The 27,553-nt window shown below is 48.0% G+C and overlaps 2 protein-coding genes across 6 annotated transcripts in view; both read left to right on the top strand.

Moving 5' to 3' along the window:
- The first annotated feature begins 38 nt into the window (after positions 1-38).
- LOC111747600 (carcinoembryonic antigen-related cell adhesion molecule 8-like) lies at positions 39-6,118 on the top strand. The gene is made up of 3 exons (XM_064293495.1): positions 39-386; positions 1,351-1,705; positions 5,620-6,118. The coding sequence occupies exons 2-3, from the start codon at positions 1,417-1,419 to the stop codon at positions 5,919-5,921; spliced, it is 591 nt and encodes a 196-aa protein (XP_064149565.1). The 5' UTR covers positions 39-386; positions 1,351-1,416; the 3' UTR covers positions 5,922-6,118.
- An 820-nt stretch (positions 6,119-6,938) lies between these two features.
- LOC100672304 (carcinoembryonic antigen-related cell adhesion molecule 21-like) overlaps positions 6,939-27,553 on the top strand; it is a 63,202-nt gene continuing 42,587 nt past the window's right edge. For 3 of the 5 annotated variants that reach the window (XM_023543099.2, XM_023543095.2, XM_023543097.2), the window contains exons 1-7: positions 6,939-7,115; positions 8,242-8,465; positions 8,956-9,016; positions 11,028-11,071; positions 19,456-19,540; positions 21,815-21,907; positions 22,874-23,233. In XM_023543099.2, coding sequence (XP_023398867.1) covers positions 8,388-8,465; positions 8,956-9,016; positions 11,028-11,071; positions 19,456-19,540; positions 21,815-21,907; positions 22,874-23,233 — 721 coding nt within the window. In that variant the 5' untranslated portion in view covers positions 6,939-7,115; positions 8,242-8,387. The other 2 variants (XM_023543096.2, XM_023543098.2) reach the window with 2 other exon arrangements.

Below are 27,553 nucleotides of genomic sequence, written 5' to 3'. Positions count from 1 at the left end.
AACAATGGGGGTGGGGTAGGGGGAAGTATCAAGGCTGAGAAGCCAAGAGGCAGCAGCAGTTTCTAGGGAACCTAAATACAGACAGAAAGGAAAAGGAAAAAAGGGAATTTACAGACCAGGAATGAAAGGGGAGGGGAAGAGAAGGCTATCTGGGGGAGAACCCACCCCAGCCTACTTGACCTGAGGAAGCTCCGCCCAGAAGGAGGCTCAGTGCAGAGGCAGGAAGGACAGCAGAGCAAACACGTCTGAGGCAGCAGCATTTATATTTCTGGAGCCAGAGTTCTTCCCCACAGAGGGAGCAAAGAGCAGGCAGCAGAGACCCAGGGAGCCTCCCTTGGCCTCTACCCACAGACGGCGTGTCCACTGGCAGGGGTCCCTGCTCACAGGTGAGAGGGGAAGATTCTCTGGGAGGATGGGGGTAGCAGAGGCTAGCTGGGGTCTCCTAGGAAGAAAGGGTCTAGGAGGTGACAGATAGCTGCCTATGGAGCCCCAGTGGAGGGAATTCAGAAGTGGGAGGAGGACCCAGCAACAGGAAGTGTCCTTGAACTGGAATTAGTAAAAAAAAAAAAATTTTTTTTTTTTAGTAAGGGGGAGTAAAACCACAATTGCTGCATGTTTTCCACATTAATTATCTCTTAATACAGTGGTTAAGAGCTCAGCTGCTACAAAATGGTACGGACAGTTGGAATCTACCAGTCACTCCTTGGAAACCCAATGGGGCATTTCTATTCTGTCCTACAGGGTCGCTATCAGTCAGAATTGACTCCAAAGCAACAGGCTTGGGGCAAACAGTAAATTCTGAAATACCTACCAATCTTAGAAATGGGCAAATACACACCAGGACTTGGAGGGGCCCTAGGAACCTTCACGGATTTGTTGCCCCAGGTATTTGCAGACCTATCTAGCCACTAGGGGCACAACAGACAAGATGAGTGTCTGCCCTCATGGAGCTCCTGTGTAGGGGATAGAGAGACAGACAAGCAGATAGACCTGCATGGAATGTCAGGGGTTGATAAGTGCCTTGGAGGACACAGAGTGGGGAAAGGTCAGAAAGTGAAGACAGTGGGTCTATAGATGAGGTATCAGGGAAGGCAGCTCCCAAGGACACCACCAAGTGGGAGTAGGTGCCTGAGGGCAGTGAGTGAGTGAGTGAACCATAAAGACACCTGGGGAAGAGTATTAGAAAAAGAGGAAATAACAGGTTCCAAGGCACAAAAATAATGCTGACTTGGGAAGCGCACACACCCCATGTCCAAGGGCTTTAAGAGATCTACTCAGACTCACAGGACCCAACTTTATGCCCCAATACAATTGTCCAAATGCTGATTGATTTCTCTCATTCCCTCCTAGTCTCACTTTTAATCTTCTGGAGCCCATCCATCCCAGCCCAACCCACCATTGAATCGGTGCCACTCAATGCTGCCGAAGGAAATGATGTTCTTACTTCCCCATAATCCGTCAGCAGATCCTTTATTCTGCGTCTGGTACGAAGGGGAAAGTATAGGAAACGATAAAATTGCATCATATATACCACAAGCTCAATCAAATGATTCAGGGCCTGCCTACACTGGTCGAGAGACAATATACCACAACGGGTCGCTGCTGTTCCAGAATGTCACCCTGAACCACTCAGGAGTCTACACACTGCAAATAACAACCATACTTGGTGACAGTGAGATATTAGCTGGACAGATCTGTGCATACTGTAAGTAATTCCTCTCTGACATCTGGGCGTGGTTGGGGTTAATTCTACTTTAAAGATAAGGATTGACGGGCCTGGAGCCTTTGCAGTGCCTATACCCCACTCTGCATTCCATACTTCAATTTTGAGCATTTAGATCAGAATACCCTTTCCAAATCCAGACCCTACAGACATTTGCAGCAGAGAGGAGAAGAGTCAGACGAGGAGTTACTCACCAGGGGAGATCACTCAGTCCATCCCCCCGGACTCCTTCCTGTGAACATGTACTGAAAAAGACCCTGGAGGTCAGGCCCTGGCCTGAGGGGCCCCCGGGATCCTCACAGAGCAGATCAGCACGAGGAAGTCCCTTCCCCAGGCCCTGTCCCAGGCCCTGTCCCAGGCCTCTAGACTCCAGGTGGCCCTGAGGAGCCTGCAGCCAGAGTTGCATCTTGGCCTCCACGACAGGTCTGATAGAGAGGAACAATTTACTGATTGCCCGAGTCCCGGAGCACTTGGAGCTGGTGACAAGCCAGGGCTCAGCCCCAACAGCTATTCTGGACAGCTGAGTCCTTCCCCTGAGACTCAATTTGGAGACCACAGATGGCCATGAGCCCCAGGCCATTAGCTGACTGCTCTGGGGAACTTAGAAGACTGCATAGGAGGTCAGCATCTCCGGGAGGAAGGAACAGGGAAGAAGATCCTTCAGGCAGCTCCTTTTCAACCTGAGGGTGCCGTCTCCTTGAGCTTTTTATCTAGTTATTTGGGCAGCTCCTCTGTACCCAGCTTTAGGTCAGATAATTGTGAATATATTCAGGTTAATTCACAGACAACCTTGCAAGCCGGATACCCCTTATCCTTTCTCTGATTTTACTGAGGAGAAACTGAGGCAAGGAGAAAGAAAAGCCACTGAATCAGAGTCACACAGACCATGACTAGCAGATCAGAATCACACCAAGGTCTGTCTGCAGCCACAGCCCTGACCTTTTCTCCATCCCGGGTGGCCTTATTAGGGGTGCAGACACTAAAAGCAACCACTCGTTCATATCCTGTCTTCACAGACTCCCCACTTGTAAGGGAGAGATTTTGCTGGGGAAAGGGGGTGTCAGACCAAATGAATGATTAATCCAGTTTTACTCCAGAACAAAATTACTCTCACCAACAATCAGTCAGTACTAGGCATGTCCAGACCTCCATCCAAGGACAGCCGATCCACAAGCTCCCTGCACTGGAGTGAAATCATTTATGTTTGTTTATTGATGTGTGTCTCTCCCACTGGAGTATAAAGGAAAGGACTTTACTGTCTCACTCCCCACTGCACACGCTGCAGTTAGCACAGACCCAGCATGTAACAAACTCTCAATTACTCTTTGGTAAAGGAAGGAAGGAGGAAGTGGTGAGAGAATGAATAAATGATCCACAATCTCTTCAGAGACTGGACCCTGCTCCCTGGTTCCCAGAATGTTCAGCCACACTGGTCCCCCAGCCTCCAGGTGACTGAGACCCATGGTCTGACTGCCTGCTCCTAAACCTGCCTCAGGAGTTGGGTATCATGATGACTCTGGTGCTGCTCAGTGGAGAGGGTTTCAGGATCCACTGGTTCTGCTTCTAGGTTACAAGCGAGCTCCTGGATCTTCGGGTCTGTGAACTCAGGAACCCTCACTGCTCACTGTCAAGGGCGTTTCTGGCTCTGTCTGTTCCTTCCATGTCCCTCATCTTCCTCCTCCTTCAATTCAGCTGGGACTGCCCTGCTCTACACAGCTTCCCTCACCACTTAACCCTCCCCCAGATACTGACCGTCCTGTTCTCTTCTACCAATGCTGTGGCCAGGCTCACCCTTCCCAGGAAGCAGTAAAGGACAAAGAAATCAGTCTAAGCACCAGCCACTGTGAGGACTCCACTACCAGACAATGTATCCAAGCCCCAGGAGAACTAGCTTCCACTGTGTCCCTGTCCAGGGTTCTTCCCCTTAGTGACACTAACACGTTGGTCAGGCCATGCAGGATGGACATGCACCTCCTTGATTCACTGTCTGCATTGATCCAGCCAGGAGTGAAAGGCAGAGGAAACAGGTCTGCAGTTCGCAAAGCATAGAAAAAAATAGGCACGTATTACTCATGACTCATGTCCTTGTCTTTATAGTGTAATGCTCACAAAGAAAGTTCTGAGGAGTTTCCAGACCATGTGTTATTGACTAAGTTTACTCTCTATTCCACAGGCACATGTCTTCCTCATTGCAACACCATGGTCATAAGGTGGGGTCCTCAAATCAGAGATTCTTGAGCCACTGTCCCTTCAGTTACTATCACTGTGGCTGACAACCAGGCTTGCTCCTGGTCTCCCTGAGTGTTATACTGCTCATGACACCCTGTCCCCAGGCCAGGCTGCCGCATCTCCTAAGGTTTATGGACAATGAGAAGTCCTGTCCTTAACCATCTCCAGGATATCCTTGAAAAGGGAGGTCTCAGAGAAAATACAACTGGGCTGGGCAACATAGAATTGTGCAGCTTGAGGGACTTCGGCAAGTACGGGTTCCAGGTGAGGAAAATAAGGTTGGTCAGGCAGTCGGCTACTTGGTTTGATCAAACTCTAGTTGTTTTTATTGTTGTTGTTGTTTTGTAGTTGTTTTTATGGCATCACTCAAGCGGTCTAGAGAAAAGGAAGGAAGCATTTTACAGGATTCTGTTAAGACTCCTCTCCATTGTGCCCAACTCTCTACGAGGAATCAGTGACAGGGACCTCTTTTTTAAATTGACTAACATGACACATAATTCCTACTAATATGATGTCTTTCCTCTGATCAATTCTGTCCCCTTAGCAGGATCAACTCTCTCTCCCTGCCCAGGAAGTCTCTGGTTTCGAACAGACTTCAGCATCTTCCTTTGGTCATAATGCGATCCTTGCTCTGGACTTCAGAGCTTGGCCTAAGATGTTCTAGTGTTCCCCAGAGAAATATTCCTTCAGACAACTGGCCTCAGATCTTTGGCCATTAATACTAATTTTCATATATGGAATAAATTTAAACACTTAATCAAATTTATATCCAGATCCACTAAACCAAATGATCCATGAGGGCCAGATCCTCAGAAAGTTCCTGCTCCCCCTACGTTCCACCAGTAACCCCTCTGCATTTGAAACCATCCACATGCATTTCAGGAAAGATAAACATGGTCCTCACCTGCCCTCAGAAGTGGGAGGAGGGACACTAAAGACCAAGGGGAGCATGCTTGTGCTTCCAAACCCAACCAGCTCCTGCCTTTTCCCTCACACTTTTCTAGATCATTCCTTGGACTTGGATTTGTCAATTATGGGGCTATGGCACCTCATTAGTCACCACCAAACACCAGAAAGGACTGCCCCCCATCTTGTGGCCCCATGACCTGAACACTGAACTTGCTCCTGGTCTCCATGAGTGTAATTTCTGCTCATGACACCCAGTCTCCAGGCCAGGCTCCCCCATAGCCTCATGTTTAAGGGCAATTAGAAGTCCCATCATTACCCACATCTAGGCTATCTTTGAACAAAATTTGTGTTTCAAAGAAAACACACCTGATCTGGGCAACGTAGAACTGTACAGCTGGAGGGACCTCAGCAAGCACAAGTTCCAGGTGAGGAAACTGAGGTCGGTCAGGCAGTCAGCTGGTCGGGGAAGAGCCCAGGAGAGGCCCCGGGTGATCTCTGATCCCCAGACTGTGACTCTTCATGAACAAACACTGCTACTTCATTAACATTTGAGAAAGTCCGTGCTTTTTCTCAGAGATAAAATAACGCAGGTGGGCCTTACATTTTCTGAGCACTGAAACTGTCAGGCATTTATCTTGTAATACAAAGACCTGCTTTATATTCTAAAGACTCCAGGTTAACTGAGAGATATGCAATGCCAACTTTGCTTGAAAGATGCCTTTGCATGAACCAAAGACACTAAATGGGGTAATCTTCTTTCTGGTATCTGACAGCGGAGTTACCCACACCCTTCATCACCAGCAACAGCTGCAACCCTGTGGAGGACCAGGACTTTGTAACATTAAGGTGTGATCCTAAGACTCAGAACACAACCTACCTGTGGTTGATAAACAATCAGAGCCTCCCAGACAGTGCCAGGCTGGAGATGTCCTCGGACAATAGGTTTCTCACTATACACAGTGTCATAAGGAATGACACAGGACCCTATGAGTATAGAACCTGGAACCTAGTGAATGTCCTCCATAGTGACCCATTCATTCTGAATGTTCTTTGTGAGTAACTGTCATTCCCACATGGCACAGATTGCCAACCCAAATCCACACTGTCAGAGCCAGGCTACATCAGTCCTCTCAAGTCCAAGTACACTGGCCCTCAGCCCCTGGACACCCAGGCTAGCCATGACTTCCTTACCCAGGCAAATCTGGGCAGGCCAAGCCATGCCACCAGACAAGGAGGGAGGGGCTGCTCCTGTGTTGAGATGCTCGGGGTCAACACCTGGGATGGGAGAAACTGGTTGACGGTCTCAGATCAGAATCAGAGAAGTCAGGAGGTTATTGTGTGGGACTTTTTAAAACAAGCCTCACAGGGATGCTGTGGCTCTTATACCAGGAGCTTCCCCTTCTCTCTGGTTACATCACAACGTGGCTTTATTCTGTTCGCTCCAGATGGCCCAGACACCCCCACTATTTCCCCCTCAGACTGGTATTACCTACCAGGAGCCAACCTCACTCTCTCCTGCAATGCGACCTCCAACCCACCTGCACAGTATTCTTGGCTTATCAGTGGGAATTACTTGCAATCCACACAAGTGCTCTTTATTCCCGACATCACTGTGAGTAATAGTGGAAACTACACTTGCCATGTCCATAATAATGCCACTGGCCTCAGTAGAACCACAGTGAAGACTATCACAGTCTCTGGTAAGTGGCTCCCTAGAACTTCAGCACTGAGCTCTGGGGTGGAGGTCAGTCTGGTTTTCTGAAAAAATCCTTAAAGAAGCTATTTTCCCATCTGTGTCCCCTGGGCACAAACAAATCCCAAAATCTGTCCCTGAGCCCTCCCCCTACATCCTAAAAACTGTTCCCTCCTCTTGCTCTTCTTATTTCTCAGGGCAGTCCTTGGGTCCAGCCTGGAATGTGGCTAGGGGGCTCTCTCAGCCTCAGAAAGCCCCTTGGAATGACAGGGGGCTTCAGAGTGGGGGAGGAAAGAAGAGTCTTCAAGGTCAAGTGTTCTCTCTGTCACTAACTTGTCACTTTCTTTCATCTGTTTTCTTTCACTGACTCCATGTGCTATAAGGAACACATAAGACTTTGAACAGGCTCTGGTGGTTTCCCAAATGAGAGGATGAAACAAACCCCAATGAGTTGGTGGCAAGATGGAGCTCTGCCTCTCTGCCCTGCCCCCTGCAACCTTGTGCACCGACCCTGTTCTGACACCAGCTATGACCGGACCAAGGAGTATGGAGCAAGTTCAGGTGTGCTGTGCCCTAATCTTACTATAACGTGCTGCCCATCGATGCCAGAGCCACACCATATTAGGCTGCAGGGACATTGGAAAAGTGCCAGCTTCAGAGAAGAGGCTACTAAGCCTGTGACTTGGCTCTAAAGTCACAGCTGTATATGCTGAGACACTGGCACAGATGATACACAAAGGAGAACAAAGCATCATGAATCCTACTTGGAAAACAAGGTAGATTCACCCATAAAATCTCTTCATGGCAGGGAAGGAGCAAGGCCAGAACTAAGTTCAGTAAAGCCTGCAAAAACAGGAACCAGTGTAAGGCAGAAACCTGTCAGAAATGGAAAACTCAAATATTTTCCACTAATAAAGATAGAAAAGTGATAAGACTGCACCCTGTCAAAGGTGGGAAACTGTCGAGACCTGGAAAAGCAAGGCAGTCCCACTGAGTTCCGTCTCTCACAGGCGTCTCTGTAGTTTACAGAGAGGGCTAAGAGTACCTGAATTTGTTAAAACATAACCACTTCCCTCTAAGGTTTATTTCACCTGACAGTCAATCCATAGGCTGGAAGCATAAGCTTTTTTAGATTGAGAAGTTCTTTAGATCAGAAACTCTCTAGTTTCCAAGATACTGAAGACTGGGCTGGGCTGTGCTGACTCCTGAAAACAATATTTAACAAAAAGGAAACACCTTCCCTTCTGTATATGAAGCTGCCCTGCCCCAGATACAGACAGGGCCAGCAGCCTGTCTTCCCCCGACACACAGAATTTTCTGCTAGAGAGAGGCCCGATCTCTTACAAAGTTAAACGAGACCCTAGGAAACAGTGACACAAATGTCTAGAGTAGAATAATTCCACCTGCTAATAAGGTGGGTGGACATGAGGGGTGGGAAGAAGTCCCGGTTCTGATACTCCAGAAAGTCAGGGGGCTGCATCTATTTCCTCATGAGGGGAGGAGCCATCCTATTCTCACAGATCAGCACCTGGACAGACACACAGCTGCCAAAGGGGGCCAGGACCACCTTCTGGGTCATTTTTCGGAGCTCACTGCAAGGCCAGCAAGCCTGCTGAGATCTCTTAGGAAGATGATTGTCTGCAGCCCTGTGCCTTCTCCCACAGTCACCTTCTCTGTGTCTCCACAGACCCAGTGACAAAGCCTTGCATCCGAGCCAGCAACACTATACTCACAGAACATGAGGGCCCCATGACCCTGTCCTGCCTCACCAACCGAACTGGAATCTCCACATGATGGATAATCGAAGGGCAGAACCTGGGTCTTACAGAAAGGATGAGACTGCCCCGGGACAACAGCTCCGTCACCGTAGACCCTATCAAAAGCGAGTATGCTGGGAAGTATCAGTGTGAGGTAAGCTCCAGCAAAAGTGACCCCCTCATCTTGACTGTGAAATGTGAGTGATTTCTCACCCCCTCCTATGAGTTATAAAATTATAAATCTCAATTTTTTTATCTGTAGCATGGTGTTATGATGCACTTTATAGAGTAGTTATGAATGATCAATGGAAGGAGGACTGGAAAAAACTTAGACAATTGTATTCTGACACTAAGTGTCCCAAATATTAACATTGTTATGTTGTTGGCACAAAGCCACATTCACCTCCTGTCCCACCACTGTGGTCTCAGCTGCACTGTCTCCACAGTAGAAGCAACACGGCTCCATCCAGGATGGGCAGTGCACCTGTCCAATGAGCGGGTCTCTGAGCACCGCCTAGCACGTGATCAGCTCTCAGGAGCTACACCCCATCACTCCTCTCAGCAAAGAGAATAGACAAGAAGACATTCATGTGATGATAATACACTGATGAAATGTACCTGACATGTTGTAATCCGCCCTCCAGGTCCTTAGTCAGAGATGGAGAGAGGGTTCGGAGAGCCCAGGAGCTGAGAACCTGGGACAAGGTAAAACCACTGAGGGATAGGGACAGTCTTGGGGGAGGTTCTCATCCCACCCACAGACCACCCCACCTTAGCCCTCCTGGTTGGTGTCTCCCTAAGTGCAGAGTGTGATTCAGGGCTCAGGACCTTGAGGTCTCTGGAGGGAGAGCGTCCCTCATTACTGAAACCCAACATAGACAGGCATTAGCAAAGGTAAGGTCTCTCCCCACAAGGTATCACCATTACCTGGGAAAGATGCACCAGGGACCACCTGCTCGTGATGACACAGCCAATACTGAGTCACAATGGGGCACATCCCAAAGCAACAGAGGATGAATATCAGGCTAGTGTCCACCTCTGTCCACTGCAGATAATGGGTCTGAAGGAGGCTGGGGCCTCTCTGCTGGGGCTATCCCTGGCATTCTGACTGGTTGGGGTGGCTGTGGTGACTGCTCTGGGGCATTTCCTCCTCATCAGGACTGAAGGGTAAGATGGCATATCTCCACCTCATCTCCTGCCCCCAGGCTGACCCCAGGCCAGGATGAAGGAAGCCCCATCCTGAGAATGTGGGCCTGGCTCCCCACACCTCCTCAACCTCTCCATGAACCCTGCTTTCTAGTTCTATCTGGGCTCCTCCCTCACTGTGTGCTGACCTCAGTCTGTCTTCACAGTCTCTTCATCTATAAATTAGGGACAAATATGACCCCACCCCTCAGTGTGGTCCTAGTTCATTCACACAGCAAACTCACAGTGGTGTCTGGGAGGTAGTTAGTGCTCAGCAAACAGCACCCCCTATTGTTTATTCAAATCCACCTAACCAAGTCAGTGGAAATTCCTTTCTTGTGTTCTGGGTCCCTTCTGATCAGCTTTCTCCTGGGCCAGCATCTCTCTGAGGATCCTTTCTCTCTGGGCCAAGGGCAGATGTGGCTTCTTAAGGCTTCTCCTCAGCACCCCCTTCCAGGGCTCCCCTCTCACCCCCACAGTGATAGACAGAGAAGGTCTCCATCCCCTGCTGCAAATGGAGTCCCTTATTTATCATCTCTTCTGACCCAAACATTGTGACCTCTCCCTGCACCCTCACCAATAATCTGACCTTTCTTAGGTCCAGCGGCCAGAGTGACCTTGGACATCAGCAACACCTAGCATCTACCCCCAGTGAGTGCACATTCAACCTGGAGAGCTAGGTACTCTGTGCCTTCATGGAAAGAGGCATAGAACCTTCAGGACAGAAGGCTTCAGAGTGGCCATGTCAGCCCTGAACTCTCTGGGGCCAGGGCCACTCCTCAGCTTCCTTGCTTCCTTTTGGACCCTAAAATGTCCCAAAAGCCTCTCTCTCCAGGAGATGCTCCCTCTTCTCTGAGTCTCTGGAGACTGAGGGGCCACAAGCGCCTCCTCCTCTGAGGGATCCCAAGCTCCTTTACACCCTTGAGTGTTAACCCCTGTCTCTGCTCCCAAGGTCATGGTCAGTCTGAAAGTTCTGCCTCCCCAGTAAGCCCATCCCCTCCCCAACCCTTCTCCAGGCGGTCTCAGATGTGCAGGCTCTGAGCAGGGGGACTGGGCGACCCCTCACACAGCACAGACACATCCCTTCTTCCAGGAAAGCCAGGACAGAGTTAGCCCCACCCTGGCCAGGAGCTGGGCCTCCCTTCAGGGATAGAAACTACCCCATACCCTGCCCTGAGCCCACCCAGTGTCTACTCAGTTTCTTGAGAGAGGACCAGGAGTTCAGCGAGGAACACAGAAGGGCCCCTGGAAGCAGCAGTCAGGGGTTCCACGTTAACAAGGGTGAGGTGTGGGGACTCAGCAAGAACGGGTGTAGTGCTCTGTTATGGGCAGAGTGGGGGACTGATGCTAGGGAGGCAGAGCTGGCCACTTCTGTTAAGAAATGAGCAAAGGCAGACCCAAGAGGATGAACTCTAGGCTGTAAGGATAAGAACCTTCTAAGCTGGGGCCCTGGCACCTGTTCACTTGGCCTCTACTATAATGCCCCCTTCCTTGCCTGTCCCCTGACATCCTCTCTCTCTCTCTTGCCCAGGCCCCGCACAATGTGTCAACCAGGCAGCTGTTCCCATCTATGAGGTGAGTTTGAGCCGTGAATGTTCCGGCCCACATGCCCAAGGGATACACCCAAGACGTACCCTATCTCACACCTGGCTGTGTGTTGAGATTCAGGGAACAGCAGTGAAGAAGGGAACAGGTGCGGTGAACAGCAGGGAGCTAGGCTGAGAAGCAGGGACCTCCCTGAATACAATCAGGCCCAGCTCAGAGCTGCCCTGGGTGAGACCAGAGCCTGGGAGAAGCTATGACATTCTGAGAAAGTTACAAGGGTTTCAGAGACCATTTCTTCTTCTCCTCCTTTTTTTTTTTTTTTTACAGGAATTACTAAATCCTGATGTAAATGTTTACTATATCGGATCAACCCAAAAGCACAAGTGGTTCCTTAGCTACATCCAGAAACTCTTACTGTTTATAGTGTTGTTCAACTATAACATTTCCTCATTGACCTGCAGTCTTTATCCATATTGAAGTGGTGTGTTGCTGATTTGTCTTTTCTCCTTTTAATTTTGTCAGTTTTTGCTTCATGTATGTTGATATGTTGATGCTCTGCTATTTGGCACTTATATTTTTATACTTGTTATATATTCCCGATAGATTTGATCATCATAAATGTCCCTCTGTATCTCTTGTATTGTTTTCAAAGTCTATTTCATCTTATATGAGTAGAGCCACTCCAGCTTTCTTGTGAGTGCTGTTTGCATGACATATCTTTTCCCATCCTTTTACTTTCAATCTATTTTTGTCTTTGAATTTGTGTTCTATACACACTAAATAGTTGTATCATCTTTTTATTTCAGTCTGACAACCTCCGTCTTTTGGTTGGATTGTTTAATCTGTTCTCGTGTAATTATTGACGTAGTTGGATTCACAGCTACTATTTTACTTTTCGTTTTCTGTATGTCTCATGTATTTTCGTCCTCTATTTCTTTTACTTTTTCTTTCCAATTAAGTGAATATTTTATATAATACCTCTTTAATTTCATTGATGAAATTTTCACTAAATCTTTTGCATTTTATTTTTAGTGGCAGCGCTAGAGTTTACCTTGTATGTCTTAACTTGATTTCCTTTAGTTCTCTGTCCCTATATTCCTTTAGCTGTTGATTGTGTTGAAGACAGTTATTTTAAAGAATTTATTTAGTAAATCCAGTGGTTTGGCTTCCTCAGGGTTGCCTTCCGTTACATTATTTTCTTCTTTTGAATGGGTCATCTCCTTGTTTCTCTGTATGCCTTGTGATTATTTCACTGAAAATGAGACATTTAAATAGTATAGTGCAGTAACGCTGGACTTCACATTCTCCTCCTTCCCCAGGGTTTGCTGGAGGACTTCCTCCTTTCTTCCACCTTCCCTTTTATTGTAGAAGGCTGTAGTAGTCCTTTACAAAACTATTTTTATGAAGACTGAATTCCTTCATTTGTGTTGACTGAAGTCTCTGGTCCTTTAGCTTATGTTCAGCTAGTGTTCTTAATTGTTGTTTTCTTTTAAGTTTCACCAGTTTCTCTGGGAAGCAAGTCAGCAAAATTCCTCACACTGTCATGCCAGAAGTAGGTCTCACTGATAAGCATGAAATGTCCAGTCAGCTCAATGCACAGGGAGGAAGAACAACCCCCTAATCATGCCCCTCCCCCCAAAAAACTTCTTCTGAGGCTTCAAAATCTCAGCATTCCCCAAGTTTACATATTCTCCTGTCATCCATAAGTCAGTGGTTTTCAAATCAGTCTCAGTCTTTCCTGAGACCCCATCCTAATTTCTTTCTGCTCTGACCTTGTGAATCTGCTACCCCTGCTCCTGACCCAGGTATGTCTGCTCATGGTGTCGCCACACAGCCTGCCCTGAGACAGAACCCTGGGGTACCTCTAAATCCTCCTGGCCTTTACCCCATGTGTATCCTGCCCCCAACCCCAGCCCTTCTCTTCTAAGCCTTCTTGACCTCACATCCTCCCTCCTGTGGACACTCTGCAGTTATAAGATTCATTAGCTCTGGTCCCGTTTATGGAAGGAGCTTCCTTACAGATTCTTGGACCAGCCATGTCCTCCCTGACTCACACTCCACTCCACTCTTCAGCAGGATTCTTCTATAACCCATGTATGAACATTCTCTGCTAAAACACTCCATGGCTCCTGTGGGAAATGGACTAAAGTCAAACATCTACGGTCCTTTTCACTCTCAACACATGAACCTGCTCTCCCACATCTCCAGAATACCCCACACCAGAAGCTTGCAGTCTGAGTCCCTGCACACCTGGGTCCACTTCATTTAAACTCACGACAATGACAAACACTCCAGCCCTGATATCCTCATCCAACGCATGTGTCTGACAAGAGTCACAGATGTGACACCTGCTGATTCCACAGAACTAAGGCTTCAGTGGCAGGGGCAACTTCATCTCTGTCCTCCGTCTCTGGAGCCAATGAGCATGACAGGTCGCTTCAGAACATCAGCTGCTTCCCCTCAGATCACAGTCCTCAGGTGTACACTAGCTTCTACAAGAAGACATAATGTGGGAATGGTAGGTGCTTGGAGCTTCACCCTACCCAGGTACTATCCCAGACCCCACACCCTCCTCATATCTAAATTGAAGAAAGACACACATTAACAACCTCAACTCATGAGGCAGTCCCCAAGGTGAATCCCAGCTGACTTTTTCCTTACTACTTCCATTTACAGAAGTAGTTGGAAGTAGTTACTCTCAGGTTGGAAGGCACTCAAAAGACAACTAAGGAAGAGCTGACTCCTCAAAGTAGGGTCGACCTTAATGACTTGGATAGAGTCAAGCTTTTCGGACCTTCTTTTGCTGATGTGGCACAACCCAAAATGAGAACAGCTGCAAACATCCATCAATAATCAGAACTTGGAATGTACAAAGTATGAATCTAGGAAAATTGGAAGTCATCAAAAATGAAATGGAACATGTAAACACTGATATCCTAAGCATTAGTGAGCTGAAATGGATTGGTATTGGCCATTTTGAATCAACAATCATATGGCCTACTATGCTGGGAATGACAACTCGAAGAGGAATGGCGTTGCATTCATCATCAAAAGAACATTTCAAGGTCTATCCTGAAGTACAACCCTGTGACAGGATAATATCCATACGCCTACAAGGGAGACCAGTTAATACGACTATTATTCAAATTTATTCACCAACCACTAAGGCCAAAGGTGACGAAATTGAAGATTATTGCCAGCTTCTGCAGTCTGAAATTGATCGAACATGCAATCAGGATGCCTTGATAATTACTGGAGATTGTAATGCCAAAGTTGGAAACAAAGAAGGATTGGTAGTTGGAAAATATGGCCTTGGTGATAGAAATAAATGATGCCAGAGATTACATGATTGAATTTTGCAAGACCAACAACTTCTTTATTGCAAATACCTTTTTTCACCAACATAAACAGTGACTATACACAAGGACCTCACCAGATGGAATACACAGGAATGAAACCGACTACATCTGTGGGAAAAGATGATGGAAAAGCTCAATATCATCAGTCAGAACAAGGCCAGGGGCTGACTGTGGAACAGACCATCAATTGCTCATATGCAAGTTCAAGTTGAAACTGAAGAAAATAAGAAGAAGTCCATGAGAGCCAAAGTATGACCTTGAGTATATCCCACTTGAATTTAGAGACCATCTCAAGAATAGATTTGACACACTGAACACTAATGACCGAAGACCAGATGAGTTGTGGAAAGACATCAAAGGACATCATACACGAAGAAAGCAAGAGGCCCTTAAAAAGACAAGAAAGAAAGAAAAGACCAAAATAGATGTCAGAAGAGGCTCTGAAACTTGCTCTTGAACATCGAGTAGCTAAAGCGAAAGAAAGAACTGAAGAAGTAAAAGAGCTGAAAAGAAGATTTCAAAGGGCAGCTCAAGAAGATAAAGTAAAGTATTATAATGACATGTGCAAAGAGCTGAAGATGGAAAACCAAAAAGGAAGAACAAGCTCTGCAGTTCTCAAGCTGAAAGAGCTGAAGAAAAAATCCAAGACTCGAGTTGCAATATTGAAGGAGTCTATGGTGAAAATACTAAACAACTCAGGAAGCATCAAAAGAAGATGGAAGGAATAAACAGAGTCGCTATACCAAAAACAACTGGTGGACATTCAGCCCTTTCAGGAGGTACCATATGAGCAGGAACCAATGGTACTCAAGGAAGAAGTCCAAGCTGCACTGAAAGCATTGGAAAAAATGAGGCTTCTGGAATTGAGGGAATACCAATTGAGATATCTCGACAAAGGGATGCAGCACTGGAAGTACTCACTCATCTATGCCAAGAAATTTGGAAGACAGCTACCTCACCAGACAAGGACCTGGTGAGACAGCCAACTGACTGGAAGAGGTCCATATTTATGCCTATTCCCAAGAAACGTGATCCCACCGAATGCGGAAATTATCGAACCACATCATTAATATCCCATGCAAGTAAAATTTGCTGAAGATCATTCAAAAGCAGCTGCAGCAGTACATTGACAGGGAACTGCCAGAAATTCAATTCAGATTCAAGAGGATGTGGAACCAGGGATATCTTTGCTGATGTCCATTGGATCGTGGCTAAAAGCAGAGAATACCAGAAAGATGTTTACCTATGTTTTACTGACTATGCAAAAGGCATTCGACTGTGTGGATTGTAAGAAACTATAGATAATGTTGGGAAGAATGGGAATTCCAGAACACTTAATTGTGCTCATGAGGAACCTGTACATAGATCAAGAGGCAGTTGTTCGGCAGAACAAGGGGATACTGCATGCTTTAAGTTAGGAAAGATGTGCATCAGGGTTGTATACTTTCACCACACCTATTCAATCTGTATGTTGAGAAAATAATCCAAGAAGCTGGACTATATGAAGAAGAACAGGGCATCAGGATTGGAGGAAGATTCATTAACAACCTGTGTTATGTAAACGACACATGCTTGCTGAAAGTGAAGAGGACTTGAAGCACTTACTGATGAAGATCAAAGACCACAGCCTTCAGTATGGATTACCCCTCAACACAAAGAAAACAAAAATCCTCAAAACTGAACCAATCAGCAACATCATGAATGGGGAAAAGATTGAAGCTGTCAAGGATTTCATTTTACTTGGATCTACAATCAACACCCATGGAAGCAGCAGTCAAGAAATCAAAAGATGCATTGCATTGGGTAAATCAGCTGCGAAAGACCTCTTTAAAGTGTTGAAAAGCAAAGATGCTTGAAGACTAAAGTACACTTGACCCAAGCCATGGTGTTTTCAATCGCTTCCTCTGCATGGGAAAGCTGGATGATGAATAAAGAAGACCAAAGAAGAATGCCTTTGAATTGTGGTGTTGGGAAGAATATTGAATACACCATGGACTGCCAAAAGAATGTACAAATTTGTCTTGGAAGAAGTACAATCGGAATGCTCCTTAAAAGCAAGGATGGTGAGGCTGTGTCTCCCAGAGTTTGGACATGTTTTCAGGAGGGATCATTCCCTGGAGAATGCCATCATGTTTGGTAAAGTAGAGGGTCAGCAAAAAAAGGAAGATCCTCAGTGAGATGGATTGACACAGTGGCTACAACAATGGGCTAAAGCATAACAACGATTGTGAGGATGGCATAGGACCAGGCAGTGTTTCATTCTGTTGGACATACGGTCGCTCTGAGTTGGAACTGACTCGATGGCACCTCACAAAAACTTCCACTTCCACTTCTTTTTACCCATACTTCAGGAGGAAGACCTTTCTGTTCTTGGTCCATTAAGCCAGGTTCCATCTCGTATGTTTTTTTCCTGGGATGCCCTCTCTTCTGATTCCTAGGACCCCACACTTACCAATCTCCCTTCCTTAGTGATCAAACTCACCAGCCACTTGCTGGCCTAAGTCTTCCCTGGCCCTGCATGTGGACATGATAGCCTCTCCTTAAAACACCCATTGCCAACTATTGTTTCTTGGGTGGTAACAATAGGTTCTGTGGGATTAACTTGTGCTCAGGTCACATCAACTGGGGAACCTGCAACTCTTGAAGAGACCAGCACAAGAATCCCATTATATATCTCAAGGCCCTCTGCCTCCAGGGTGGAGGTACCACAGTGGATGTGGCCGTAAGTGAATATATGAATGAAAGGACAGGTACAAGGATAAGTGGATAGATGAATGTGTGCGCAGAGTGATGGACATATAAATACGTGTGCATTCTACTCATAGAATTAATCTGAGAAAGGTGAGGAAATGAACATTCTAATTACTGTTGTTAGCTGCCATTGAGTCAGTTCTGACTCACAGTAACCCTACGTACAACAGAATGAAACACTGCCCGTCCTCTGCCATCTTTACAATCGTTGTTGTGTTTGAGCCCATTGTTCTAGCCACTGTCCCAATCCATCTCATTGAGGGTCTTCCTCTTTTTTGCTGACCCTCTCCTTTACCAAGGATGATATTCTTCTCCAGGAACTGATCCCTCCTGATAACCGGTCCAAAATACATGAGACAGAGTCTTGCCAACCTTGCTTTTATGGAGCATTCTGGCTGTGCTTCTTCCAAGACAGATTTGTTTGTTCTTCTGGCAGTCCATGGTATATTTAAGATTCCTCACAAACATCATAATTCAAAGGCATCAATTTGTCTATGGTTTTCCTTATTCATTGTCCACCTTTCCCACGCATATGAGGTGACTGAAAATACCATGGCTTGGGTCAGGCGCACCTTAGTTCTCAAAGTGACATGTTTACTTTTTAACACTTTAAAGAGGTCTTTTGCATCAGATTTACCCATGATTTGAGAAAGCTGAGGAAATGGACATTCTAATTACTACATATATCCTTTATGCAAAAAAAAAATTACATCTTTTATCTTATAATATTTAATGCACGCACACTCTGTCCAGAATCCCATTTCTAACGATGCCTGTGCCCTGCGAGCTCTTTGAAGGCAGGTAGGCACCTGTTCTAGTCTCTGCAGTTAGTGTGACAGTGTTGACAGGGACATTGGCCTTGGTCCTTCTGACATTGGCACCATGATGTTCCTCTGCTAACATATCTCTGGAAGGGGGGATTTATCAGAATATAACCCCATTGTTAACATAGATGAGGCCCAGATCCCCTAAAGAGAGCAGAGGGTGACAAATTCTCACAGAGGGAGGGAAGAGGAGCTTCAGAGCCCAGCACCACCCCCTGAAGCTCTGAATCCCTCTAATCTGCCCCATTGTTCTGATCTCATGTGTGGGGTCAGGGAAGGAGAGGGAAGGGAGTAAAGCTTTGTCCCCTTAGCACCCTGGCCCTCTTGAGGACACATAGACTTTGTGTTCCGATATGCTGCTACTCACTTTTCTACCAAAAGACCCACCATCTCAGCATTCAAGCAGGACATATTGTAACTGGAACCCAATTACTATAGAAAGAAAGTGACCTTACATCAGACCATGGAAAGGTTAGCCTGATGAGATCTTCTTGGGTAGATGAGAGAGGAGCTTGAAATGAGATAGACTGGGATTTCAAAGAGGAGGACCATGCCACTGCATTAAAATTATACATACATGGAAAAATGCTTGAAGGATGATATTAAAAACTGCTCTGCACAGTAACTTTTCCTCCTACACTTTCCTGAATGTCCACCAGAGGGCGGCAAAGTTACTCCACAGCCTGGAGCCCCCCAAGAGGACTGCTGACCCCCCTCAGCACCACGCATAGCCCAGCAGGGCCTGAGCTTCACCAACATCACCTCAGTCCATAGTCCTCCTCACTCTCAAACTACCCCCACACTGGACTCTGTCAGCAACCCCATCCAACCAGGTTCTGCCCACCTGATGGCCATTGCCTCTGCACCAGGCTCCTCCCCTCCACACCCTTCACCCTTCACTTGATAACGGTCCACTCATGCTCAAGTCTCAGCCAACCTATCTCTACTCAGGGGATCTTTCTCTGATCCCCAGACCAGCTCTGGACCCATTCACCAGTCTCTTGATTATAATTGCCTCATTATTTCCCTAATTTTCACCCAAAATCTGTCTTGTTACACTGTAAACACCATTAACACAGAGACTACATCTGTCCTGTTGTCTGTGGAATCCCAGGGTCTAGTCCAGTTCCTGACACATAACAGATGCCCAATAAATACTCATAAAATGCAGGAGAAACCACACGACACAACATATGACCTCACATGCTGACTTCTGGTGCTCAGAGCACAGTCTGTGTAGACACAGAAGCACTGGCATCCACCTGGGGGGACACAAGCAGGGCCCACTGCTGTGCCAGGAACCTGAGGCCTTTGTTCTCATGGTGTCAGGAGGGAGGACAGGGGTCTGCTAACACTGAGAAGACAGAACCCAATTAGATTGCAGAAAATAGACCCACCCACCCCAATCTCTAACTTCTAAAGGACCTCAAGTCTCCAGGAGGACCTGGGATGGGATGCTCTGTTCTTTCTCTTCTCGCAGAGAGACCTGTCCTGGAACAAAACTCTAGACCTCAGATTCCAGAGTTACCACCAGGGAGGACTGAGCCTCAACCAGACCACAATAAGTAAGGGCGCGGCTCCCCAGCACCGTGGGTCCTTGGTCTGGGGAAACACCTGGCCATGGGCCCCTGAACCATCTTACCAGTCCCATGGAGTCCTGTGGGCTTGGGTGACTCGCTATGCAGGATAGGGAGAGATCGCACAGGATCTGCCTTTGCTTCCGTCTCAGGCTAAGGGTCCACATGTGCCTCCCATTCCTAACAGAAACCTCACGGGATCCCTGAGTCCAGGTGGGACCTATTGCAGTACCTGGGCCATGTGGAGCGGACTCAAGTTTATGACAGACAGGGACACAGGTGACCTTGATGCAATGCCCCTACGCTGTGAGAAAGGGAAACATGGGGCATTGGGGGACCAGCCTCCCACGCCAGTACCTGTTTCTGCAGCCACACAAGACACCTCACCGGCCCTTTCTTTCAGACCTCGGGGACAGAGAGGTCCTCCTGGGCAGCACGTCTGCCTGGGAGGATAGTTCTCCTGATACTGGAACCAGGGGTCCTCTGGACAACTCACATCCTCTCCCTAGGCTCACCTGCAGTTGGGTGGAGTTGCAGCAGCCTGGGGACCCACAGTGAACAGGACCCGGGGCTGACTCTCAGCCAGGAGGTCAGAGCCCATCTCTGTGCCAGGTCAGGACCAGGTTACACCCTTTGGAACCTGAGCAGATTCCCTGGTACAGCACCTGACATTGGATACAGGTCATCTCAAACCCTACAGGGGGCGAAATAACACAGGAAACAGAAATTATTTCCCCTGAAACATTAACCTGGCTTTTGGTTATGGAAGTGGAGACGAAGCCTGATTTCTGTCCTTGGCTCCAATAGACCTCTCTGGGTCCCTCTTATGTGTCAGCTCTGTTCTAGTCCTCATCCTGGAGCTCTGGAGCCCTGTGATGTAGGGCTTCCTTTGTAGTAACCCACACCTGGCTTGGGCTCACCCATGGAAGGCAGGGTGGCCACAGGAAAGTCAGCTGGACAGAGGACAGAGGCTGCCCAGGATGATCAGGGAGAACATGGACAGGCTTTGAGCCACCACTCAGCCATATGGACCCCAGAGAAAGAGGGTCTCTCTGAAACATTCACCTAAGGACATGGACCCCATGGCCCCCTGACCTCCCACCACCTCAGGACACGCAGGAAAGCTCCCCCTTTACCCCCCAGGAACTGTAACTCCCTCCTGGAAACCCAGATCCTAAGTCTCTGTCCCCAGAAGCAGGGGCCAGGCTGGTCACACCAGAGACAGAAGGTTGGTCCCTCACCCATCATCACTCAGCTTTACCCCTTCAGCCATTTCTGACCTTCTGACAGGAAGTAAATCCAATCTTCCTAGTGCAGTTGAGAACACTGGAGAGAGCTGGGTGCCCCTTGGATTCTGTGTCACATGGGAAATCATCCCTGGGTTAAGGGACTCCAGGAGATCCCTGTCTGGTGTTCACAGACCCAAGACCAAGAAACAACAGAGGCCAACACTGAAGTGGGCAAGTTGTCCTTCCAGGGAACAGAACTCCCCAGCAGACTGGCTATTCAAAGTGTGGTCCACAGGCCAGTATCATCAGCATTACCTAAGAACCTGTAAGATGCACTCTCAGGTCTACCTCACACCCATGGATTCAGAATCTGCATTTAACAGGATCTTCACAGTATCCCTGTGCACAGGAGAGGGTGAGAAGTCCACCCTACCCCACAGATCACTGTTTCTCAGCCTTTCTGGGCATCAGCGTTACCTGTGCAGCTGCTGAAGCAGCATTTCTAAGGCATCACTCGGACACCTGGCTACTTTATAAAGTCCAACAGGTGATTCTGATGCACAACCAGGTGAAATCTCCAGTGACAGGAGTCCCTGATACTGCCCCCAGGCTCCTGCTCAGAAGGGAAAAGCCAAATGGAGTTAAAGAGAACTGCAGGGGAGAGCTGACTATGCACCCCTACCCAGAACACTGGGAAAGATCCAGCCCAGAAGGCTATGTCCTAGTGCTGTGCCCACTCCAACAATCAGGGTGACGTGGGGGGAGGATCAAGGCTGAGAAGGCAGAGGCAGCAGTGGTTCCCAGGGAACCTAAATGTAGACAGAAAGTAAGAGGTAAGAAGGGAGCTTAGAAGTCAGGAATGAAAGTGGAGGGCAGGAGAGAGGCTACCTAGGGGAGAACTCACCCTCAACCCATGTGACCTGGAAAGTTCTGCCCCAGGAGGAGGCTCAGTGCAGCAGGAGGAAGGGCAGCAGAGCAGACACATCTCGGGCAGCAGTGTTTGCATTGCTGGAGCCAAAGTTCTTCCCCACAGAGGGAGCACAGAGCAGGCAGCAGAGACCCATGGAGCCTCCCTCAGCCTCTCCCCACAGATGGCGTGTCCACTGGCACAGGTCCCTGCTCACAGGTGAGAGGCGAAGATTCCCTGGGAGGGTGGGGAGGGCAGAGACTGGCTGGGGTCTCCTGGGAGAACAAGGATCTGAGAGGTGACAGATAGCTCCCTGTGGACCTCCAGTGAAAAGAACACAGAAGGGGGAGGAGGACCTAGCACCAGAAGTGTCACTAAACTTGAATTGGTAAGGGGGAGTAAAACCTCAATTGCTGCATATCTTCCAAATTAATTATCTCAGCACACTGATTAAGAGCTCGACTGCTAACAAAAGGTCAACAGTTCAAATCCACCAGTCATTCCTTGGAAATCCTATGGGGAAGTTCTACTCTGTCCTGCAGGGTTGCTACGAGTCAGTATGGTCTCAAAGGGTTGGGGCAACAATGAATTTTGAAAACTAATGACAGTAACAAGAAATTTATGTTAACATGACATCTAGAAAAAGTCTTACCTTACCTACCAATCTCAGAAATGGGCAAGTAAACACCAGGACTTGGAGGGGCCCTAGGAATCTTCATTAATTCATTCCCCAAGTATTTGTAGGCCTCTCTAGGCACTAGGGGTACAACACAGAACAAGGCAAGTCCCTACCCCATGGAGCTCAAGTCTAGGGGAGAGAAAGAAAGACAAGCAAATAGACTTGCATGGGATGTCAGGCATTGTTAAGCACCATGGAGGACACAGAAGAGGGAAAGGTGAGAAAGTGAAGATAGAGGGACTGTAAATGAGATGTCAGGAAGGCAGCTTCCAAAGACACCACAGAGCCTGAGGAATGAGTGAGCAAGTGAGCCATGCAGACACCTGGGGGAGATTATTAGAAAAAGGGGAAATAACAGGTCCCAAGGCGCTGAAGCAATGCTGACTTGGGAAGCATACACACCCCATGTCCAAGGGCTAAAAGACCTGCTCAGACTCAAGGGCTCCAATTTTCCATCCCAATACAATTGTCCAAACGCTGATTGATTTCTCTCTCTTCCCTCCTAGTCTCACTTTTAATCTTCTGGAGCCCATCTATCACAGCACAACCCAAAATTGAATCAGTGCCACCCCATGCTGCTGAAGGATTTGATGTTCTTCTAGCTCTCCGTAATCCACCAGAAAACATTTTCGTCTACATCTGGTACAAAGCGGAAACTCCAAGAGACAGCAACAATAGAATTGTATCATATACACCACAAGCTCAAGTAAATGATTCAGGGCCTGCCTACACTGGTCGAGAGACAATATACCACAACGGGTCCCTGCTGATCCAGAACATCACCAGGAGCAACGCAGGAGCCTACACACTGCAAATGTCAACCATATCCGGTCTCGTTGAGGCACGTGGACAGATCCGCATGCACCGTAAGTAACTCCTCTCTGACATCTGGGCATGGGGTGCGGTTAATTCTACTTTAAAGATCAAGATTGACAGGCCTGGACCCTTTGCAGTGCCCATACCCGCCCTCTGCGTTCCATACTTGGTTTTGAGCATTTAGATCAGAATTCCCTTCCCGAATCCAGACCCTGCAGACATTCACAGCAGAGTGAAGGAGACTCAGGTGGGGAGTAACTCAGCAGGGGGAGATCACTCAGTCCATCCTCCTGGGCTCCTTCCTGTGAACATGGTTCTGAAAAACAGCCTAGAGGTCAGGTCTTGGCCTGAGGGGACCCTGGCATCCTCACAGAGCAGATCAGCACCAGGAAGTCCCTTCCCCAGGCCCTGTCCCAGGCCTCCAGACTCCAGGTGACCCTGAGGAGCCTGCAGCCAGGGTTGCATCTTGGCCTCCACGACAGGTCTGATAGAGAGGAACAATGTACTGATTGTCAGAGTCCCAGAGCACTTGGAGCTGGTGACAAGCCAGGGCTCATCACCAAGAGCTATCCTGGACAGCTGAGTCCCTCCCTTGAGACTCAATTTCGAGACCACAGATGGCCATGGGCCCCAGGCCATTAGCTGACTGCCCCGGGGAGCTTTGAAGACCCCATAGGAGGTCAGCATCTCCGGGAGGAAGGAAAAGGGAAGAAGATGCTACAGGCAGCTCCTTTTTGACCTAAGAGTGCCGTCTCCTTGAGACAAACAATTATAGACGCTGTTTATCTGGTTATTTGGGCAGCTCCTCTGTACCCAGCTTTAGGTCAGCTAATTGTGAATATTTTAAGGTTAATTCACAGACAACGTTGCAAGCCAGATACCCCTTATCCTGTCTCTGATTTTACTGAGGAGAAACTGAGGCATGGAGGAAAATAGTCACTGAATCAGGGTCACACAGACCATGGCTAGCAGATCAGAATCACATCAAGGCCTGTCTGCAGTGACAGCCCTGACCTTTCCTCCAGCCCGGGTGGCCTTATTAGGGGTGCAGACACTAAGAGCAACCACTCGTTTAGATCCTTTCTTCGTAGACTCCCCAGTTCTAAGGGAGAGATTTTGTTGGGGGGAGGGGGTGTCAGGGCAAAAGAATAATTAATCTGGTTTTACCCTACAACTAAATTACCTACACCAACAATCAGTCAGTGCCAGGTATGTCCAGGCCTCCACCTTCCAGGTTCCCAGGATTTTCCACTACCCTGGGCCCCCAGGCCCTCCAGGTGGCTGCGACCCATGGTCCCTCCCTCTGGCTCCCTGCTCCTAAAGCTGCCTCAGGGGGTCAGGTCTCATGTTGACTCTGGTGCTGCTCAGCAGAGAGGGTTTCAGGTGTGCTGGTCTTGCTTCTGGGTCACACAGGAGCCCTTGGGTCTTCAGGTCTGTGAACTCATGAATCCCCACTGCTCACTGCCAAGGCATTTCTGGCTCTGTCTGCTCCTTCCATGTCCCTCATCTTCCTCCTCCTTCAATTCAGCTGGGACTACCCTGCTCTACACAGCTTCCTCCACCACTTAACCTTTCCCCAGATACTGACAGACATGTTCTCTTCTACCGATGCTATGGCCAGGCTCCCCTTCCTAGGAAACAGTAAAGGACAAAGAAATCAGTCTAAGCACCAGCCACTGGGAGGACTCCACCACCAGCCAATGTACCCAAGTCCCCAGGAGAACAAGCTTCCATTGTGTCCCTGTCCAGGGTTCTTCCCCTTAGTGATGCCAACATGTGGGACAGGTCATGCAGGATGGATGTACACCTCCTTGATTCACTCTCTGCACTGATCCAACCAGGAGTGAAAGGCAGAGGGAATAGGTCTGCAGTCCCCAAAGCATAGAGGGACGTTTTACTCATGGCTCATGTCCTTGTCTTTGGTGTGATGGTCACAGTCCCACAGTGGTTCTGAGAACTTTCTTCAGGGTGGAGCTTCCAGACCATGTGCTGTTGACTAAGTTTATTCTCTATTCCATAGCCACATGTCTTCCTCATTACAACAAACACCATGGTCATGATGTCCTTCTACTTCTCCACAATCTGCCAGCAGATCCTTTAATCTACATCTGGTACGAAGTGGAAAGTATACAAAAAAAAAACAATAAAATTATATCATATCTACCACCAAGTCAATCAAAACTCCAGGACCTGCCCACAGCAGTTGATAGATAATACACTCCCATGGGTCCCTGCTGTTCCAGAACGTCACCCTGAAGGACATAGGAATCTCTACACTACAGATAATAAAGACAGATGGATTATATTAGCTATTACCTGGACAGATCCTCGTATACTATAAGTAATTCCTTTCTGACACCTGGGTGTCAAACCAAAAACCAAACCCAGTGCCATCGAGTCGATACCGACTCGTAGCAACCCCATATAACAGAGTAGAATTGCCCCATAGACTTTCCAAGGAGTGCCTGGCAGATTTGAACTGCTGACCCTTTGGTTAGCAGCCGTAGCACTTAACCACCATGCCACCAGGGTTTCCCATCTGGGCGTGGGGTGGTGTTAATTCTACTTGAAGTTAAGGATTGACAGATCTGGACCCTTTACCTGCCTCTGCCTTCCATACTTAGGTTTTGAGCATTTAGATCAGAATTCCCTTCCCGAATCCAGACCCTGCAGACATTCACAGCAGAGTGAAGGAGACTCAGGTGGGGAGTAACTCAGCAGGGGGAGATCACTCAGTCCATCCCCCTGGGCTCCTTCCTGTGAACATGGTTCTGAAAAACAGCCTAGAGGTTAGGTCCTGGACTGAGGGGCCCTGGCATCCTCACAGAGCAGATCAGCACCAGGAAGTCCCTTCCTCAGGCCCTGTCCTAGGCCTCCAGACTCCAGGTGGCCCTGGAGAGCCTGTAGCCAAGGTTGTAACTTGGCCTCCAGGACAGGTCTGACAGGGAGGAACATTTTACTGACTGCCTGATTCTCAGAGCACTTGGAGCTGTTCACGAGCCAGAGCTCAGCCCCAATGACTATTCCAGGAGAGGCCAAGCTGAGTCCTTCTCCTGAGACTCAATTTGGAGACCACAGATGTCTATGGGTCCCAGGCCATTAATTGACTGCCCTGGAGAATTTAGAAGACCCCATAAGAAGGTCAGCAACCCCAACGAGGAAGAAAAAAATAAAGAAGATGCTACAGGCAGCCGTCTGAGGGAGCCGTCTCATTGAGGCAAACTGTAATAAAGAACCCCTCCTCTGTACCACGCTTTATGTCAGATAACTGTGAGTATTTTAAGGTTAATTCACAGACAACCTTGCAAGCCAGATACCCCTTATCTTTTCTCTGATTTTATTGAAGGAAAACTGAGGCATGGAGAAAAAAAGTCACTGAATCAGGGTCACACAGATCATGACTGGCAGATCAGAGTCACACCAAGGTCTATCCACAGCCACAGCCCTGACCTTTCCTCCATCCTGGGTAGCCTTATTAGGAGTGTGGACCCGTAGTGCAGCAACTGGTTAAGATTCTTCCTTCTTAGACATCCCAAGTTCAAAGGGAAAGATTTTGATCAGGGGTGGGGAGTGTCAGAGCAAATGAATAATTAATCGGTTTCACTCTAGAACTAAATTACTTACATCAACAATCATTCAGGGCCAGGCATGTCTAGGCTTTCATCCCCGAACAACCCATCCACACACTACCTGCACTGGAGTGAAATCATTTATGCTCAGCCAAGTGAGGGCCTCTGATTGTACTGGTCCTGCTTCTGGGTCACATGGGAGCTCTTGGATCTTTGAGTCTGTGAACTCATGAACCCGCACTGCTCACTGCCAAGAGCATTTCTGGCTCTGTCTGTTCCTTCCATGTCCCTCATCTTCCTTCCCCTATATTCCAGCTTCAACAGCCCTGGTCTACACAGCTTCCTCCACCACTTGACCCTCCCCCAGATACTGACCATCCTATTCTCTTCCACTAATACTGTGACCAGGCTCACTCTTCCCGGGAAACAGTAAAGGACAAAGAAATCAGTCTAAGCAGCAGCCCCTGGGAGGACTCCACCACCACCAATGAGCCCAAGCCCCAGGGGAACTAGCTTCAACTGTGTCCCTGTCCAAGGCTCTTCTCCTTAGTGATGCCAACACATGGGACAGGCCATGGAGGATGGACATGCACATCCTTGATTCACTGTCTACACTGATCCAACCGGGAGTGAAAGGCAGAGGGAACAGGTCTGCAGTCCCCAGAGCATAGAGGCACATTTTACCCATTTTAACCTTTACTCACATCCTTGTCCTTGGTGTTAGCTCACAGTTCCCTGAGACTTTTTTCCATAGAGGAGCTTCCAGACCATGTGCTATTGACTAGGTTTACTCTCTATTCC

Source organism: Loxodonta africana, chromosome 11, assembly GCF_030014295.1.
Source record: "Loxodonta africana isolate mLoxAfr1 chromosome 11, mLoxAfr1.hap2, whole genome shotgun sequence".
In the NCBI taxonomy this organism is placed as follows: Eukaryota; Metazoa; Chordata; class Mammalia; order Proboscidea; family Elephantidae; genus Loxodonta; species Loxodonta africana.
The sequence above is the reverse complement of the archived record's forward strand: the minus strand, read 5'-3'. Positions and strand labels throughout refer to the sequence as shown.

Coding starts and splice junctions, on each gene's coding strand:
- LOC111747600 (XM_064293495.1), top strand. CDS start 1,417: ATGCTGCCGAAGGAAATGATGTTCTTACTTCCCCATAATCCGTCAGCA. Junction 1,706..5,619: donor TGGACAGATCTGTGCATACT/GTAAGTAATTCC, acceptor GGTAATCTTCTT/TCTGGTATCTGACAGCGGAG.